This window comes from Eschrichtius robustus, chromosome 12 (assembly GCF_028021215.1).
Source record: "Eschrichtius robustus isolate mEscRob2 chromosome 12, mEscRob2.pri, whole genome shotgun sequence".
NCBI lineage: Eukaryota > Metazoa > Chordata > Mammalia > Artiodactyla > Eschrichtiidae > Eschrichtius > Eschrichtius robustus.
Genome location: NC_090835.1, coordinates 38,735,787 through 38,753,553, shown reverse-complemented (window position 1 = coordinate 38,753,553; position 17,767 = coordinate 38,735,787). Strand labels below are relative to the sequence as shown.

The following is a 17,767-nucleotide window of genomic DNA, read 5'->3' as shown; positions in this document are numbered from 1 at the left end:
TTCTTACTTATATACTGTCTGGTTGATCAATTCATTATTCAAAGTGAGGTTTGAAGTTTCCAACTGTTATAGAACTGTCTACTTCTCCCTTCAGTTTCTTTCAGTTTTTGCTTCATATATTTTGAGGGTCTGTTATTAGGCTTATAATGTTTATGATTTATTTTCTTGTGTTTTTTTAACCTTTAAATTAATATATAATGTCCTTTGTCTTTTGTACCTTTTTTTTTAATGCATTTTAAATTTATTTATTTATTTATTTTGGCTGTGTTGGGTCTTCGTTTCTGTGCGAGGGCTTTCTCTAGTTGCGGCGAGCGGGGGCCACTCTTCATCGAGGTGCGCGGGCCTCTCACTGTCGCAGCCTCCCCTGTTGCGGAGCACAGGCTCCAGATGCGCAGGCTCAGTAGTTGTGGCTCACGGGCCCAGCTGCTCTGCGGCATGTGGGATCTTCCCAGACCAGGGCTCGAACCTGTGTCCCCTGAACTGGCAGGCAGATTCTTAACCACTGCGCCACCAGGGAAGTCCCCCTTCCCTCTGTTACTGATGTCACAGATAACATCTTTATAAATTGTGTCCCATTAACCTAGATTAATAATTGTTTTTTATGCATTTGTCTTTTAAATCATGTAGAAAGTAAAAACTGGAGTTAAAAATCGAAGTTACAATAATACTAGCTTTTATAATTGCTCTTGCTTTTTCAATCTTTACTGAATATCTTTATTTCTTCATATGGCTTCAAGTTACTGTTTGACTTTCTTTCATTTCAACCTGAAGAACTTTTGGCATTTCTTGCAGGGCCCATCTACTGGTAACAAATTCCCTCAGCTTTTGCTTATCAGGAAATGTCTTGATTTCTTCCTCATTTTTTTTTTTTTTTCCCCACGCCAAGTGGCATGCGGGATCTTAGTTCCCTGACCAGGGATTGAACCCGTGCCCCCTGCAGTGGAAGCACAGAGTCTTAACCACTGGACTGCCAGGGAAGTCCCTCTTTCTCATTTTTGAAGGAGAGTTTTGCTAGATATAGAATTCTTTTCCTATACCATTTTTGCAAAGGCTATATTCCTTGTTAAGTGTGATCACTGACACCTGTTCTTTTAGCCTTTGTTCATCTAATGTGTTAACCAAGATTTCCTTGAATACTAGGAGCTCAAACAAATAAAACAAAAATGAACAAAAAACACACCAACAAAAATAAGAGAAAAAAAACCCCACCTCTCTTTGTTTTTGCAGATTGGTTCTGTGCTGGGGCCATTCCTTCAACACTTAGCTAGGCTTGCTCTGAACCTAGAGATCAGCCTGAGGTGAAAGCTTAGAGTCTTCTCAGGTTTTGTCTGATCATGTGTCTGGGTATGCTTGTGGTGTTCTAAGTTTTCTCATATACATGGTGCCTTGGAATGTCCTAACTTCCCAAAGTGTTTTCACCCCAACCTCTCCATATCTGTGAGTCTGTAGTCTGCTTTGCAGCTTTTATTAGCAGTGCCTGCCGCTTTTCACCCCGGAGTTCTGAGTTAGGTAGAACAGAGGCAAGTACCTTGCATCAGTCTTCAGATGGCCCCCGTACAGACTAGAACAAATGTACACAATAATTTACAAATCAGGTTTCCCTTGGGTTTAGGGAGAGAGCTGAAAACTGGGCTGCCTTCAAGACAAAAACCACTGCCATGCTGGGGTGGGGGTGGGGCAAGGATCAGTAAAAACACCACAAAACTTTCCTATTATTTTGAGGATGACTTTTTCATTTTTTATTCTTTTTTAAAAATATTTATTTATTTGGCTGCGCCTGGTCTTAGTTGTGGCACGTGGGATCTTTGTTGCAGCATTCGGCATCTAGTCCCGCTGACCAGGGATCGAACCCAGGCGCCCTGCGTTGGGAGCACGGGATCTTAACTACTGGACCACCAGGGAAGTCCTGAGGATGACTTTTTCTTGATTGAGTGTTCACTTGCTTGTTGTAAAGCTTTGACTGTTTTCTAAAGCTACAACAAAGTTGGTTCAGACTGCTTGTTTTTTGATGTTTCTGTGGAGGAATGAGGTTTTGGAATTTCATAGTCTGCTGTTTTGCTGACATGTGGGTTGTGTTTTCACTCTCTTGATAGTGTACTTGGATTCACAAAACGTTTTCAATTTCGATGAAGTCTACTTTATTTTTTCTTTTGTTGTCATAGTAAGAAACCATTGCCAAATTCCAAGGTCATAAAAGTTTGTCTCTTTTGGGGAATTCCCTGGTGGTCCAGTGGTTAGGACTTGGCTCGTTCACTGCCTAGGCCCAGGTTCAATCGGGGAACTAGGCCCCCACAGTCCTCGTGGTATGGCAAAAAAAAAAAAAAAAGTTTGCCTCTTTTTTAGTAGCTGGAGCACAGGTCCTGTGATGATTTCTCAGCCTTAGGTTACATGCCCATCTTCAAAGCAATCACTGTGGTGAGGTAATAGACTATTCTTTTCTTTCTTTTTTTTTTTTAATTTTTATTTATTTTTTGGCTGCTCTGCTTGTCATGTGGGATCTTAGTTCCCCCACCAGGGACTGAACTTGTGCCCCCTGCATTGGAAGCTCGGAGTCTTAACCACTGGGCAGCCAGGGAAGTCCCAGTAATAGACTATTCTGATTGGCCAGGCTGAATAGAGTAGGATCAGCCGCACAGACTGAGAGTGGTGTTTATGCTAAGGTGCTGTTTCCGAAAAGGAAGAGAGAATGGGTGCCAGAAAAATTAGTAAATATATTATGAAGCATTCTTAGTACATTGAGAAGTTGATGGTGCCCTAGAGTGCACATTTTAAATTTAAAATGTATTTTTCTTGCTATAAATTAATATGTAAATGTTTTGTTTTGTTTTTAAAGATCTGGCATATATTTCCTGACTACTTTTTTTTAAAATTAATTAATTAATTAATTTATTTTTGGCTGTGTTGGGTCTTCGTTTCTGTGTAAGGGCTTTCTCTAGTTGTGGCAAGCAGGGGCCACTCTTCATCGCGGTGCGCGGACTTCTCACTATCGCGGCCTCTCTTGTTGCGGAGCACAGGCTCCAGACGCGCAGGCTCAGTAGTTGTGGCTCACGGGCCCAGCTGCTCTGCGGCATGTGGGATCTTCCCAGACCAGGGCTTGAACCCGTGTCCCCTGCATTAGCAGGCAGATTCCCAACCACTGCGCCACCAGGGAAGCCCAATATGTAAATGTTTAAAAGTGACTTCCAGGGCTTCCCTGGTGGCGCAGTGGTTGGGAATCCGCCTGCCAATGCAGAGGACACGGGTTCGGGCCCTGCTCTGGGAAGATCCCGCATGCCGCGGAGCAGCTGAGCCTGTGAGCCACAACTACTGAAGCCTGCGCGCCTGGGGCCCGTGTTCCGCAGCGGGGGAGGCCACTGCAATGAGAAGCCCGCGCACTGCAACGACGAGTGGCCCCCGCTCGCCACAACTGGAGGAGGCCCGCACGCAGCAACGAGGACCCAACGCAGCCAGAATAAATAAATAAAATTAAAAATAAATAAATAAATAAATAAAAGTGACTTCCAAAAGTATACCTGCTGATGTGGTCCCTGATAAGCCAAACAGGAGGAAGTTGGTTTAGTCTTTACTTCATGTTCCAATGTACTCATTTTTTGTGGTTTGTTTTGTACAGGTACTGTGATAACCAGAGTTTGGTAGCAAGGATCTACTTATTGGACCCTCTTGACATATAAAGAGATGTGGGGGGATTCTCGATCTACTAACAGAACAGGACCTTTTCGGTAAGTCTTAAAATTTGAATATTGAAATGTCAGTTTTTAATGATACAGTATAACATTTTTGGCCTACCATAAAGAGGGATATTTTCTAGAAATAGCTCTGATTTTTTAAAAATAGAAACTATTTAAAAATTTTCTAGTCATTTCTAAAGTGATTGTGAGACTAAATACCCAGCATGCCAAGTGTTTTAGCATTTTTAAAAGCATTAACAAAATCCCCCAATTTCTAAAAATATTTTTTGTCTCTTTTAGCAAAGTAATACATATTTGATTAATAAGGAAAGCTAGTAAAAAATGTACATAAATGTTGATAAATGTATATAAATGTTTCATTAAATTCAGTAATTTATGTCTAGAATCCAGAGCTCTGTCTTTCCTGTGACACATTGTGTTTCAGCTACCAAAAATAGTTCTGAGAAAGACAAATTACTCGATGCAATTTTCTAAGCTGCATTTCAATTTTAAATGTTACTAGGTACAAAGATAAGTGGAGAAGGTGGTACCGTTCAGTTGTAAATGGATTATATTTTAGATTTGTGGGGAGTTAATTTTTTATAGCCAGTATAATAAACACTGATGATGGTATTTTAAAACTTTTGCATTGTGTTTACAATTGGAATATGATTGTAATGGCTTTAGTTGGTATATGGCAAAGAAATCTGACCTTTAAAGCTATACATTAAAAAATATTTATGCTCCAGGGAATTCCCTGGTGGTCCAGTAGTTAGGACTCCACACTCTCACTGCCAAGGGCCTGGGTTGAGTCCCTGGTCAGGGAACTAAAATCCCACAAGCCACGCGGTGTGGCAAAAAAAAAAATTTATGTTCTAATTGAAACTTCTGTTACTAGTAAATTTTCTTTTTGATTGGCAGTCTGCAGGATCTTCTTGTGCAAATTCAACAGATGTTTTATTATTTTGAAGCTTGGGGTTCCAATGAAAAATTTAGGGAGAGAACTAAGTTTTAAAAAATCCATATAGGGCTTCCCTGGTGGCGCAGTGGTTGAGAATCTGCCTACCAATGCAGGGGACACGGGTTCGAGCCCTGGTCTGGGAAGATCCCACATGCCGCGGAGCAACTGGGCCCGTGAGCCACAACTACTGAGCCTGCGCGTCTGGAGCCTGTGCTCTGCAACAAGAGAGGCCGCGATAGTGTGAGACCCGCGCACCGCGATGAAGAGGGGCCCCCGCTTGCCGCAACTAGAGGAAGCCCTCGCACAGAAATGAAGACACAACACAGCCAAAATAAATAAATAAATAAATAATTAATTAAAGGTGCTAATAATTTAACCAAAAAAAAAAAAATCCATATAATATTTAGTAAAACTAGTTTCATGAATAAAGGGGTCTTTACTTTTTGCTTAGCAGTCTTTAAATTAAAGCAGTGGTGGTGATGCTGGTTATGTTTTTCCTTTCAAAATATTAAGGTCTGGATCAGTGGTCAACAACAACAGGTTGTACAGCCTGGAGCTTGTTTTTGTTTTATTGGAACATAGCCCTGATCATTCATTTACAAATTGTCTGTGGTTGCTTTCATGCTGCAATGGCAGAGTTGACTAGTTCTGACAGAAACTGCAAAGCCTAATGTAATTACTGTCTGACTCTTTATGGAAAAAGTTTGCAGATCCCTAGTCTAGATTAGTGAGTTTGTACTTTAACATTTAAAAATCTCTCCTTTTTACTTATATTTATGGATAATTATTTGTAAGTAAGGCTGTTTCCTGTAAGCCTTCAGGAATGTTAGGTAACTTTAGCTCTATTGCATCACTTAAAAATTTTTTTCAGAACATTTTCTCTTTGAATTTATTATTTAAAATTGTATTTCCCCACCTTAATTTTAGTTTAAATATAAGTCATTACATGCTATTTTTTAAGATCTTTGACCAGAAAGAGATATAGTTTATATAGCATAACTTTTGGGGGGACTAATTTGGGTGAAAAAGGTATCTTGCAGGAAAATAATTTTGTATTTATTTTAACAACTCGTCTTCTTAAAATTTTTTAAAATTTGGTTGAAAATGATTTTCATAGCCACTGCTATTTTATACTAATAGAAGTGTTTCTTGAATAGTCTACATAAAATACAGTTCTAAGAACCCTAGTACAGTGGTTACTCTAGATCTCTTTGATCTTCTCCACTTAAGAGGGTAAGGTAATCCTTAGGGTAGTATTCAAAGACACTGTTGGATGTGTTCTGGTCAGAGAACATGTAGATTTAGATACCTCAGCACTCAGCCTGTGAGTGTCTGCTGAGGCTTAAGTCTTCCTGCAAGCTAACTATTGGGATTTTTTTTTTATTATTAATTTTTTAATTTTTTGTCTGTGTTGGGTCTTTGTTGCGGTGCACGGGCTTCTCATTGCAGTGGCGTCTCTTGTTGCGGAGCACGGGCTTTAGGCGCGCGGGCTTCAGTAGTTGCAGCGCGTGGGCTCAGTTTTTGTGGCTCGCAGGCTCTAGAGCGCAGGCTCAGTAGTTATGGCGCATGGGCTTAGTTGCTCCACGGCATGTGGGACCTTCCTGGAAGAGGGCTCGAACCCGTGTCCCCTGCATTGGCAGGCGGATTCTTAACCACTGCGCCGCCAGTGAAGTCCCTAACCATTGGGATTTGAATGATTTTAAATATGGGTGACACCAGAATTAGTGGTAATGTCTTAATTTTAGTGTTATATTGTATTATTTATGAAGAACATTTAAAGTTGCTTCTCTTATGATGAACCCCATAGATACAACTAATGTTAATAGGAGCTGATGGAAGTTACCATGTCCTGAAAATCCATTAAATATGCATCATTCAACTGTTTAGGTTACTATTGTTAAATTCCTATTACTTTTTGGAAAGGGTTTGGCATTGTAACTGTTTCTCTTGCACTGAGTAACCCAGAAGCGGTTGTCTGTTGAATCTTTCTATAGCAGTGTAGTCTGAGTTCAGAAGGGTCATGTAATAGAACCTGTATATTCTGGAAGGAGAGAACTGAGTTGGACTTGATCTCTTAATACTTTTGTTTTACTGCTAAAAAGGAGGTAACCATTCAGATCATTTCATGTTTTCCTTTTTCATGCCCTTCTCTCCCCTCCCCTTGAAGCTCAGTATCCTAGGTACCTAATTGCCTATTTAAATTTCCTAATCTTTTACCAAAGTCAAAACATATAAAATGGTCTGGAGCTTAAGACAAAGGGAGGAAGTTAGGTAGTATGAAAGATTGGGCCAATTCTCATTTATCTCTTGAGTTCTGTAAACTGAGAATGCGAATTTAATACTATGCTTATTTTAAAATATATTGTATTACCATGAAAAATTAGATGAGGCATTAGAATCTAGAAAATCAGCTTTTTTTTTTGGGACCTGGTGATAATGCTTGAAGGCCTAATGCTCTCTCTAGGTCCCTTTCAGTATTAAGCTCCTGGATGCCGTTGCTTGGTTTAGTCGACTTAACACATGCTTTGTGGCATGATTCATGCTGCCTTCTGAGATACCCTTGAGTAGTTACAATAATAGGACCCAGGTGAGAGCAGTTCTAGGTGGAGCCACTGTAGAACGAGGATTTAGATGCAGCCAGGGCTGATGCTCAGCTGGTGAACACTGGTGTACTCCTAGTGATTTACAGCCAGTGTTTCTTCATTTTGGGCCTGCATCCATTCTGACTGGGTGGTGTCCATACTGTGGCTGTAATCAAATATTTTGGAATGTTACTCCTGTATGCACCAATGAGAAAGACACCTCCTGAAACCTACTGTATAAAATTTACAGTGCATTGGTTTTTCTGATGTATAGGAATCATCATGCTGATCTTGGAATTCTAAGTTCCCTGGCTATAGGAAATGGAAATTTTTGTAGAGTGTCACCGTTGCTAGCTTATCTGGTGTTGCGGATTTTCCCTGTTGCAGGACTGGGTGAAAGCTTTTTCTGCAACAGTCATGTTGAAAACCTTGTGTTGACTTTCCTCGTGTTCTGAAATGGGAATATAAAAGTTTACTACACCACTTCGTCTTAAAATAGCAAAACATTGCTGTTTTCTGCAGATCTAGGACCTTGTTACAGAACTCTGCCAAAAAAAAAAAAATGTTTGCGGAAGAATGTGCTGTTGATTAGAGAAGAATATGCTGGTGTGTAGATTTCAAACTCTCTGGACAATATGAATAACACTGTCTTTGTTTCTACAGTGGGAGCCAAGAAGAAAGGTTTGCTCCGGGGTGGAACAGGGATTATCCTCCTCCTCCCCTTAAGAGTCATGCTCAAGAGAGACACTCTGGCAACTTTCCTGGCAGAGATTCACTTCCCTTTGATTTCCAGGGGCATTCGGGGCCTCCCTTTGCAAATGTAGAGGAGCATTCTTTCAGCTATGGAGCTAGAGACGGACAGCATGGTGACTATCGAGGAGGGGAGGGACCTGGACATGATTTCAGGGGGGGAGATTTTTCATCTTCTGATTTCCAGAGCAGAGATTCATCACAGTTGGATTTCAGAAGTAGGGACATACATTCTGGGGATTTTCGCGATAGAGAAGGACCACCTATGGACTATAGGGGTGGAGATGGTACTTCTATGGATTATAGAGGTAGGGAGACATCTCACATGAACTACAGAGACAGGGATGCTCATACTGTTGACTTTAGAGGTAGGGATGCTCCTCCACCTGACTTCAGGGGCCGGGGCACTTATGATTTAGATTTTAGAGGCCGGGATGGATCCCATACAGATTTTAGGGGAAGGGATTTATCAGATTTGGATTTCAGGGCCAGAGATCAGTCCCGTTCTGATTTTAGGAATAGAGATGTATCTGATTTGGACTTCAGGGACAAAGACGGAACACAGATGGACTTTAGAGGCCGAGGTTCAGGTACTAGTGATCTAGACTTTAGGGACAGGGATACACCACATTCAGATTTCAGAGGTAGACACCGGTCCAGGACTGATCAGGATTTTAGGGGCAGAGAGGTGGGACCTTGTGTGGAATTTAAAGATAGGGAGATGCCCTCTGTGGATCCAAATATTTTGGATTACATTCAGCCCTCTACACAAGATAGAGAACATTCTGGTATGAATGTGAACAAGAGAGAAGAATCTGCACATGACCATACAACAGAAAGGCCTGCTTTTGGCATTCAGAAGGGAGAATTTGAGCATTCAGAAACAAGAGAAGGAGAAACACAAGGTGTAGCTTTTGAACATGAGTCTCCACCAGACTTTCAGACCAGCCAAAGTCCACTTCAAGACCAGGACAAGGCACAGCTTTCTGGAGGTGAACAACAGAGTTTGGATGCTGGTATGTTTAAAGAAGAAGGTGGTCTGGACTTCCTTGGCCGGCAAGACACTGATTACAGAAGCATGGAGTACCGTGATGTGGATCACAGGCTTCCAGGAAGCCAGATATTTGGCTATGGCCAGAGCAAGTCTTTTCCAGAGGGCAAAACTTCCCAAGATGCCCAACGGGACCTTCAGGTATGTTAATGGAATGGATTGCTTTTTTGAATTTTGCTTTTTCATAAAACTTTTCTGAAGGGTGAAGTGTAGAGTCCAGGACCATTAGTCCTAGGTCTTAACTTTGTACAGCCATTAAAAAGCAAGATTTGTATTCAGTGTACATCTCTAGAGAAAGGGCCCTCAGTTCCGATCATATTTTTGATGTGTGTCTCTTCATTATTTTGCTTGATGGTACTGATCGAAATGCTTTGGGATAATTTAGTTTGAAAGTATTTGTCTTTGGGAGTTGGTTCTCTCTCAACTCTTGCATAGTCAGGCCTGTGGCTGTTTAGGGTTCATTTTCTTATTTAAACTCCTTTAGAGAATACCTAGGATATAGAGGTAGAGAATACCTAGTTATGAGGAGGTGATGTTAATGTTGCAAGTATTCTCTTGAAGCTAACTTAATTGACTTAAATGTTGAATTTCTGTATGTATAATGTATAATCTAATGTATATATAATCTAAGCGAGGAGAATTATGTTTGCAGTTGGACATTGAAAATATTATCTTTTAAAATAGGTATTACCCATCTCTATTGAAGTTTCTGTTATTTTGGACAGTAATTCTAAGACATGCTAACCAAATAATGGATTTTGAGAATGTTAGAGCTGGATGGCCATATAATTTATTGTTCAAGTCAGGACACTTTCAAGAGTAAAAGAGGACACTATTTGTAATTATGCCAGGAGAGTAGGCATAACTGGGAGGTGTGGTCACGTAGTTATAGGAGACTTTTTTCCCCAAAAGTTAAACCCTTTTTATAACTGTTGAAATGAAAGAGAATCAGTTAGAGCTGAGACTTTTGTGAATATGGAAAATGCAGATTTCTCTGAATTGTACTGTTAAGTTATATTGTCAGATGACACCTTTTGACTTTGTTCTGGAATTTGTTATAGATTACATCTTTGATAAATGACATCTGGTTTTATTTATTTATTTGCTGTTTTCTCATTCAGGAAAAGAAAATTTTAGTTTTGACAGTCTAGGTGATTTTTTTCCTGTTTATAAAAGTTGTATTCAGTGTTGTTTCTCTTAATTTTCTGCTTTACTATTTCAAAATTCCCTCAATGAGCATGGATCTTAACATACTTGTATTCTAATGATTTGAAATCAAATTTTGGGGGAATTCCCTAGCAGTCCAGTGGTTAGGACTCAGTGCTTTCACTGCTGGGGCCCGGGCTCAATCCCTGGTCGGGGAACTAAGATCCCACAAAAAAAAAAAAAGAAAGAAAGAAATCAAATTTTGGAACTCAGAAAAATAGAGACAATTATAATTTTTCATATCTTCATATGATGTAAGTCATTTTGATTTTTGATCCTGAGTACCTGTATTTCATGTTATTTCATTTTGCGCATTAACATGTATTTGTTTCTAAAATAATTTTTTATTCTGGATTCAAGGATCAAGATTATAGGACTGGCCCAAGTGAGGAGAAACCAAGCAAGCTTATTCGATTAAATGGGGTGCCTGAAAATGCAGCAAAAGAAGAGGTAAGGCTTTTTTTCTTTTTCTTTTTTCCTTTCCCTTTCTTTTTGTCAATTAAAAAAATTTTTTAAACTTTTTATTTTGAAAAATTGTAGATTCCCAGGAAAGCGTAAAGAAATATTCAGGGAAATCTTGGTTATCCTTCACCCAGCTTTCTCCTGCCTGTCCCCCAGTGTCAACATCTTGTATTACTGTAGTACAGTAGCTAAACCAGGAAATTGGCTTTGGTATAATCCATAGAGCTCATTCATTTTTCACCAGTTACACATGTACTCAACTGAGGTGAGGTTTGTTAAAAAAAAAAAAAAAAAAAATTATGACAAATGATTGCTGTCCTTAGACCTGATAATCATCCTTTAGGGGATGATCCAAGATGCAGTTACATAAAGATGCATAAAGATGCGGTTTATTGACAGTAGTAAATACTGGGAGCTGCCTAACTTCTCAGTGGTGAAGGACTTGGTGACTAAACTATGGATGACCTTAAGGAAGAGTTTGGTCAGAATATACAACAACCAGAGCAGACAGTGCTTTACTCTGTATTAGGCATTGTGTGATGCTTACAAGCATTAGTTCATTTAATTATCACAACATCCTATGAAACAGGTACTCTTTATTCATTCATTCCAAATATTAAGCACTATTGTATTCCAGGCATTGTTCTAGGCACTGAGTGATATAGCAGTGAACATTATGAAGTCACTGCTTCCATGGATAATAAAAATAAGCAAAAAAAAAAAAATCAAGCAGTGATAAATGCCCTGAAGGAAACTAAAGTAAGGGTTTAGAGCATCATTGGGGTATAGGCTATTTTAGATTGGGTAGTTAGGGAAGACATCACTGAGGAAGTGACATTTGAGCCCAGGCCTGAATGCAAGTGAGAGAACAGTCCATTTGAAAATGGGGAGAAGAACTGACCAGGCTGAGGGAGTTCAGGTGCCATGGCCTTGGACTGGAAAGAGCTCAGTGCATCATCTTATGTTTAAAAGATGAGAATCCGGATGCTGAAAGGTTACACAGCACATGAGCAGGAGAGGCTTGGAACACAGGCAGTCTGGTTTCAGAGCTTGAGTTCTTGAGGTTATGCTCTTCTGCCTTTTTTATGTACTTGAGAATTTTTAAATAATTATGTTCTACTTATTCAGCAGTTTTTGAATGCCTGGAGTGTGTATGGCTCAATTTTGCCTTTGTAAATTAATCATAGCTTTAAATTACGTAGAATAAAAGCCACTAGGGGAAATATAATATTCAATATTTGATTATGATGTGTATCATTACTGTACATACCATATTCTTGCAGATTCTTAATGCCTTTCGGACTCCTGATGGCATGCCTGTAAAGGACTTGCAGTTGAAGGAGTATAACACAGGTGAGTTTCATGACTTGCATGCAGCCTTGGGTTAGGAAGAGTCTTTGTCAGATCTCTTCATCTTGTGCTACTCAAAATTTTTTTAAGAAACCATAGTTAAGATTTTCGGAAGTCTCCTGTTGATGCCTTCAAATAACAGCCAGCTTTAGTGTTAGCTGTGGTTCTTTGTGGACGTTTGTCCACACATAGGCAATAAGGATGCATGTTCCAGTTCTTCTGAGTGCCTGTGAGATATAAAGTGAGTGTTGTAGCATTTGTCCCCAAATATATTTTATATAATTAAATCATTAAACTTACTGCTTATGTTCTTCATGGTGGTGGAATGTTTACGTTTGAGCCTGGTAAGATTTTAATTATCTTACTATATGTAAAATTTTACATTTCATTTCTTCAGCGTGGAATTTTCAACTTTCCAGAGAAATTGTACAGATTAGTGGTTTCTTGAAATTTTAGTCTTATTCTGCGAACAGACTCCTGCAACAGCTATTTTGTTGAAACCCATGAATAGATCCAGAAGAGCTTTCTTTTTGACCTCTGTTCTGTGGTCTGAACTGCAGATTAGATTTTCAGAATATCCTCCTAGTATTTTAGAGTACCAAGTTTGGTCAGTTTCTTCAAATCTTATTACAGAAAAAGTAATCAAAAATGAAATGCCATGCACTCAAGGTATTGGACCAGTATTTTTAGGACTACACATATGAAGTGGTTTAAAAACAAAGGTAATATTTAAGTTATCTATTTTGCAGAATTTTAAATTGAAGAAGTAGAGCATTCGTTTTTTCACAAAACTTAGAATTTCAGTAATTCATGTTAAAGAACTCTTCAAGTAAGAGTAAGCCATATTTTTGAGTAGATAGTTTACTTTTATAAACAGTTTACCATGGAATAAAATTTTTGCATTAACTAGATAGCTTCTTTCAATTGGTTCTACAGAGGAAAACTATCCACAAAAATAAATTTTTGTGCTTGAAATAATCTGGTGTTTAAGTACAGAAATTTTTTTTCTGTAATTTGACAACAAACTCAGAAGCATTATTTCTCAGAAAGCTATTGTTTCCTTGTTTTAAATACGTCAACTCTAAATTTGTGGAAACATGACTAAGAGTAGTTATGTTGTTCTCGCACACCACTTTTTTGGCAGGGTGGGGCATGTGTCTCATACAGACTTTCTTGATTTACTATTAACTTTGGGAATTAAAAATAGAATTTATAGGCTGCCGTTGCTTTTTGACTCATAGGGCAATAATTTCAGCTTTTATCTTGTTTCATGAACTGTGCTTTCAGGAAATGCACTTTTCTTGGCATTTTAATATATGAAGTGATAGTATAATAAAAATATATATATGCACATACATATATGTGTGTATATATATATATATACCTTTTAAAATGAATGGATTGGATTACCAGTCCCATGTTATCCATATTACATCACTGTGTGGCAAGTAGAATGAACTTTTAAAATTATCGGTCAGCTCATGTTATTCCCCTGCCTAACACCCTTTAACACCTTTCCATCTCAGTTGGAAGAAATTCCCAACTTCTTGTTTTGACTTACACAGTCCTGCATGAGTTTGCCCTTGGCTGTTTGTCTGACCTCATCCCATACTGCTCTCCACCTTTCTTATTATACTCTAGCCACACTGAGCCTTTCTGTAGTCCTTGGCGAATAAAGACTTCTTTCTCTGTCAGGGCCTTTGCACTGCTCTTCCCACTGATCCTCACTTGTCTTTTGGGGTTTAGTTCTTGGCTTCAGTTTCAACTCTCAGAGGCCTTGCCTCACTATCCGATCTAAAATCACTCCTCAGTCATTTTTTATTGTATCTGGGTTTGTCATCATAGGATTTATCACTTTGATATTTTTCTCAGTGGTTTTGTGTGTCTTATTCCTCTCACTAGAGAGTTAGCTCCATGATAGCAGGAGCCTCGTCTGTCTTGTTCCCTCCTGTTTACCCAGTTCTTGACACTATGCCAGGCCCTGATGGGTTCCCAGCATGCCTGGAATGAATAATGTGGTGTATGTGGAGTAATGTATATGGAGAGCAGCTGTGGGCTCCTTTCAGGTGAGGTGCATTAAAAGGTAGTTTAGGTTTCACAGCCGTGCACTCTTATGTATCTGCTGAAGAACATACCTTGAAACAATCAGATGTTCTGAGAACTTTAACATTTACTTGTTCAAAGGTTTTGAGTGAATTTTAATAGAAATGGTGTCTTTTATAAATGGCAGTCAATTTTTTAGGCTAGGATAACCTGCAGAGACCATGTAGGATGGATGTTGATCATAAGAGGGGGATTGTGGGGTAGAGTTCATCCTTTTAGTTGATGTATTGGGGAGCTAGTCTGTAACAGAGAAAACATTAATGCCTCTTCACTGACTCAAGTAATATCAGTTTAATTTTTGTCTCATTTAGAGCTGTGTAAGTACAGGGCCACAACTTCTATCCAAAATCTGTGGGGTCAGATGAATTTATGAATTTTTCTGAATATAGAAAGGTAATGTGGTACGTAGCTCATACGTGAATTATTTCTCCCAGTGGGATGTGTATCAGACGTAATACTTCTGCAGCAAAATGAATATTCTCACTAAGAAGATGACTATAAAGAGACTAAGTGTAGTATATAGGTCAAGATTTGTCTCCAAATGACTTCACTGAAAATTTACCAAAAACTTGGTATTTAGGGGATATTTGGATTTTGGAATTGCAGATAAGGGACTGTGAACCCACACATATTGTGTACGTTTGAGTTTTTCTATTGCCATGTGCAAATATATAATAACCCTATTAGTTGTAAAAGTACCTTGACTTACATGATTATATTCCTGGGGAAAGTATCAGGAATGAAATGTCTTTTGGTGACTGAGCAAACAAATTCTGGTATACACATACAATGGAATACTACTCAGCAGCAAAAATGATGAAACTATGTGTGCATGTAACAACATGGATGAATCTCAAAGGCATTATGCTAAGTGAAAGAAACTAGACTCAAAAGGCTACATACTGCCCTGAAAAGAAATAAAGTACTGATACATGCTACAACTTGAATGAACCTTGAAAACATTATGCTCAGTGAAAGAACCAGACACAAAAGACCACATATTGTCTGATTCCATTTATATGAAATATCCAGAATAGGCATATCTGTAGAGACAGAAAATGGATTGGGTAGTTTGGTGGTTGTTAGGGGCTGGAGAAGAGGGAAAAGGGGAGTGACTGCTTAATGGGTATGGGGTTTCCTTTTGGGGTGATAAAAATGTTCTTCTGGAACTAGATAGTGGTGATGGTTGCATAACACGGTGAATGTACTTAATGTCACTGAATTGTACACTTTAAAATGGTGCATTTTATGTTCTCTGTATTTGATTATAATTTTAAAAAATACTGCATACTGTATGATCCTATTTATATGACATTCTGGAAAAAGCAAAATTATAGTAATAGAAGATAGTGGTTGCCAAGGTATTGGGGGAGGAGTTGACTGTAAAATAGAAGCATAAGAATTGGGGGGCATAATGGAACTGTTTTATATATTGATTGTGGCAGTGGTGTATCAACGTTAAATTCACTGAAGTTGGTAACTACTGTGGTTATGTAAGAGAACATCCTTATTCTTAGGAAATACACAGTGAAGTTTTTAGAAGTAAAGGACCAGGATGTATGCAGTTTTCTCTCATGGGGTTTAGAAAAAAAATTTGATGAATATGGAGAAGGAAGGGAGTAGATATGACAACATGTATCAATAGATGAAACTGGTAATGGGCATATGAGTGTGTTCTTTGTACTGTTCTTGCAACTTTTTTTGTAACTTGGAAATTATTTCCAATAAAAATGTGAAAAACTGACGTAAATCTGATGTATCCTATTTTTAAACAATCAGCAGAAATCTTGCAAGATAAAGACTACAGTGAACTATTTCTGTCAACAAACTATAGAGCAGTGGTTCTCAGAGTGGATCCTGGACCAGCAGTGTCAGTACTACCTCTGAACTTGTTAGAAATACATATTTTCAGACTCCTTTCTAGACCTTCTGAATCAGGAACTCTGGGGGTGGGGCCTACCAATCTCTGCTTTAATAAGCCCTCCATGCGATTTTTTTTTAATGTCTATTTTATGTATTTACTTATTTATTTGGTCGTGCCGGGTCTTAGATGCGGCAGGCAGGCTCCTTAGTTGTGACATGCGAACTCTTAGTTGCAGCATGCATGTGGGATCTAGTTCCCTGATCAGGGATCAGACCAGGGCCCCCTGCATTGGGAGTGTGGAGTCTTAACCACTGTGCCACCAGGGAAGTCCCTCCATGCGATTTTTGATGCACCCTGAGTTGTGAGAATGATTGCATTAGATTATTTGTTTATAGCCTTTATTCTAGAACTTTTTTGCACCGTTTAAAATAGACAGTAAGCAAGTGGACCTTCTGTAAGTAGAAAAGCCTAATGCATATGTGCCTTAAGAGCCCATGGCAGGGCCTTGTCTACCTGATATCAGTTCTGCTGTACAGAGCTGGGGCAGGAACTGGAGTAGTGTTGATGTTATTTTATGTTCTTAGTTGTTCTTTCTGTTTATGTAGCATACTTCCTCCAGAGGTCTTGGAATGGTTGTAGATGTTCTCATTCTCACAGTATTTCTCTGATATTTGAATGCAGACAGAACTGCTGTTGATTTTTAGATGGACTTGAATACTGAGAGTATAAAGCTTGCTGTGATTTTTTTCCCAAAGGAATTTGTATCATTTAAGTAAAAACAGTATAGCTTATGGATTATGTTTCCTAATAAGTCTCAGACATAGAAAGTAACTCTCTTACAGTAAACTGAAGTGCTACAGAATTGTTTTAGTACTGCTTCATTAAGTAGTGTCAGAAAGTTAGAAGGTTAATAGCGTGGTGTTAGTAGGAAGAAACAATATCTTGCTTTGATTCTGTCAGTGTTCATACAGTGAGTGGACACAGTTTTTGTGACCCTGTGAAGGAAATTTCTTCTTAGGAAGTAAGCATTTGCAGCAACCAAGTCACTTGGTCTCGTACCCTAGCATTTTGGGTATATTGAAAGTGTCAGAGGCTCTCTGCATTTATTAAGGAAGCAGGCTCATATCCTTTCATTTTTCACAATTGAAATGGTTTGAGTTTTTACCTCTGTGTTGATAAAACAGAAGTGCCTTCCTTAAGAAAAGAAAAAACTCTGAGAGGATCTTCCAGTTTAGGGGCAGAAATCCATTGTGAAATGGGTTGACACTGATGATACAAAACATGCATAGTTTATGGTATTCCAGATGGAGTAGCTCAACATCATTTATAAAAAATAAATTATAGTTGGAAAATGCAAATACACATTTTTGCTTTTTTTTTCTGGCACTTACAGAATAGACAAGTAAAACTTTTAGTTCTTAGGGGAAAACTGACCAATCAGAAAATATCACACTTACTTGTCACATCTCTAAAACTACAGAAGATGTTTTCAACCAGGAGACTTAGTGGGTTTGGTACCACATTTGGGGAGGGTGTTTACAGATGAGCCTTAAGGAAAGGTGGCTGAGCTTTAAAAATAAGAATGTCTGGGAAGCCAAGAGGCACTTTTTAGGGCTGTGTGGGCCTTGTGGAGGCAGTGGATGGACTCTATGGCTGAGCGGAGAACAGTACACCTGGAGAAGAATCCTGTGATGCGGTCCTAGAGGGATCAGGTGAACTGGGGAGAGGTGCTGGAACTAGGGTTAATTTTAGTCATCCTTGGCATTACCT

General features: G+C 38.9%; 1 protein-coding gene across 3 annotated transcripts in view; it reads left to right on the top strand.

Annotated features, from left to right (window-relative positions):
- Positions 1-17,767, top strand: part of RBM6 (RNA binding motif protein 6) — a 104,647-nt gene that overhangs the window by 16,201 nt on the left and 70,679 nt on the right. Inside the window, exons 2-5 of one of the 3 annotated variants that reach the window (XM_068558129.1) lie at positions 3,611-3,719; positions 7,875-9,153; positions 10,579-10,668; positions 11,964-12,033. In XM_068558129.1, the coding sequence (XP_068414230.1) occupies positions 3,676-3,719; positions 7,875-9,153; positions 10,579-10,668; positions 11,964-12,033 (1,483 nt within the window). In that variant the 5' untranslated portion in view covers positions 3,611-3,675. Of the gene's footprint in view, positions 1-3,610; positions 3,720-7,874; positions 9,154-10,578; positions 10,669-11,961; positions 12,034-17,767 lie in introns of those variants that run through there. The other 2 variants (XM_068558131.1, XM_068558132.1) reach the window with 2 other exon arrangements.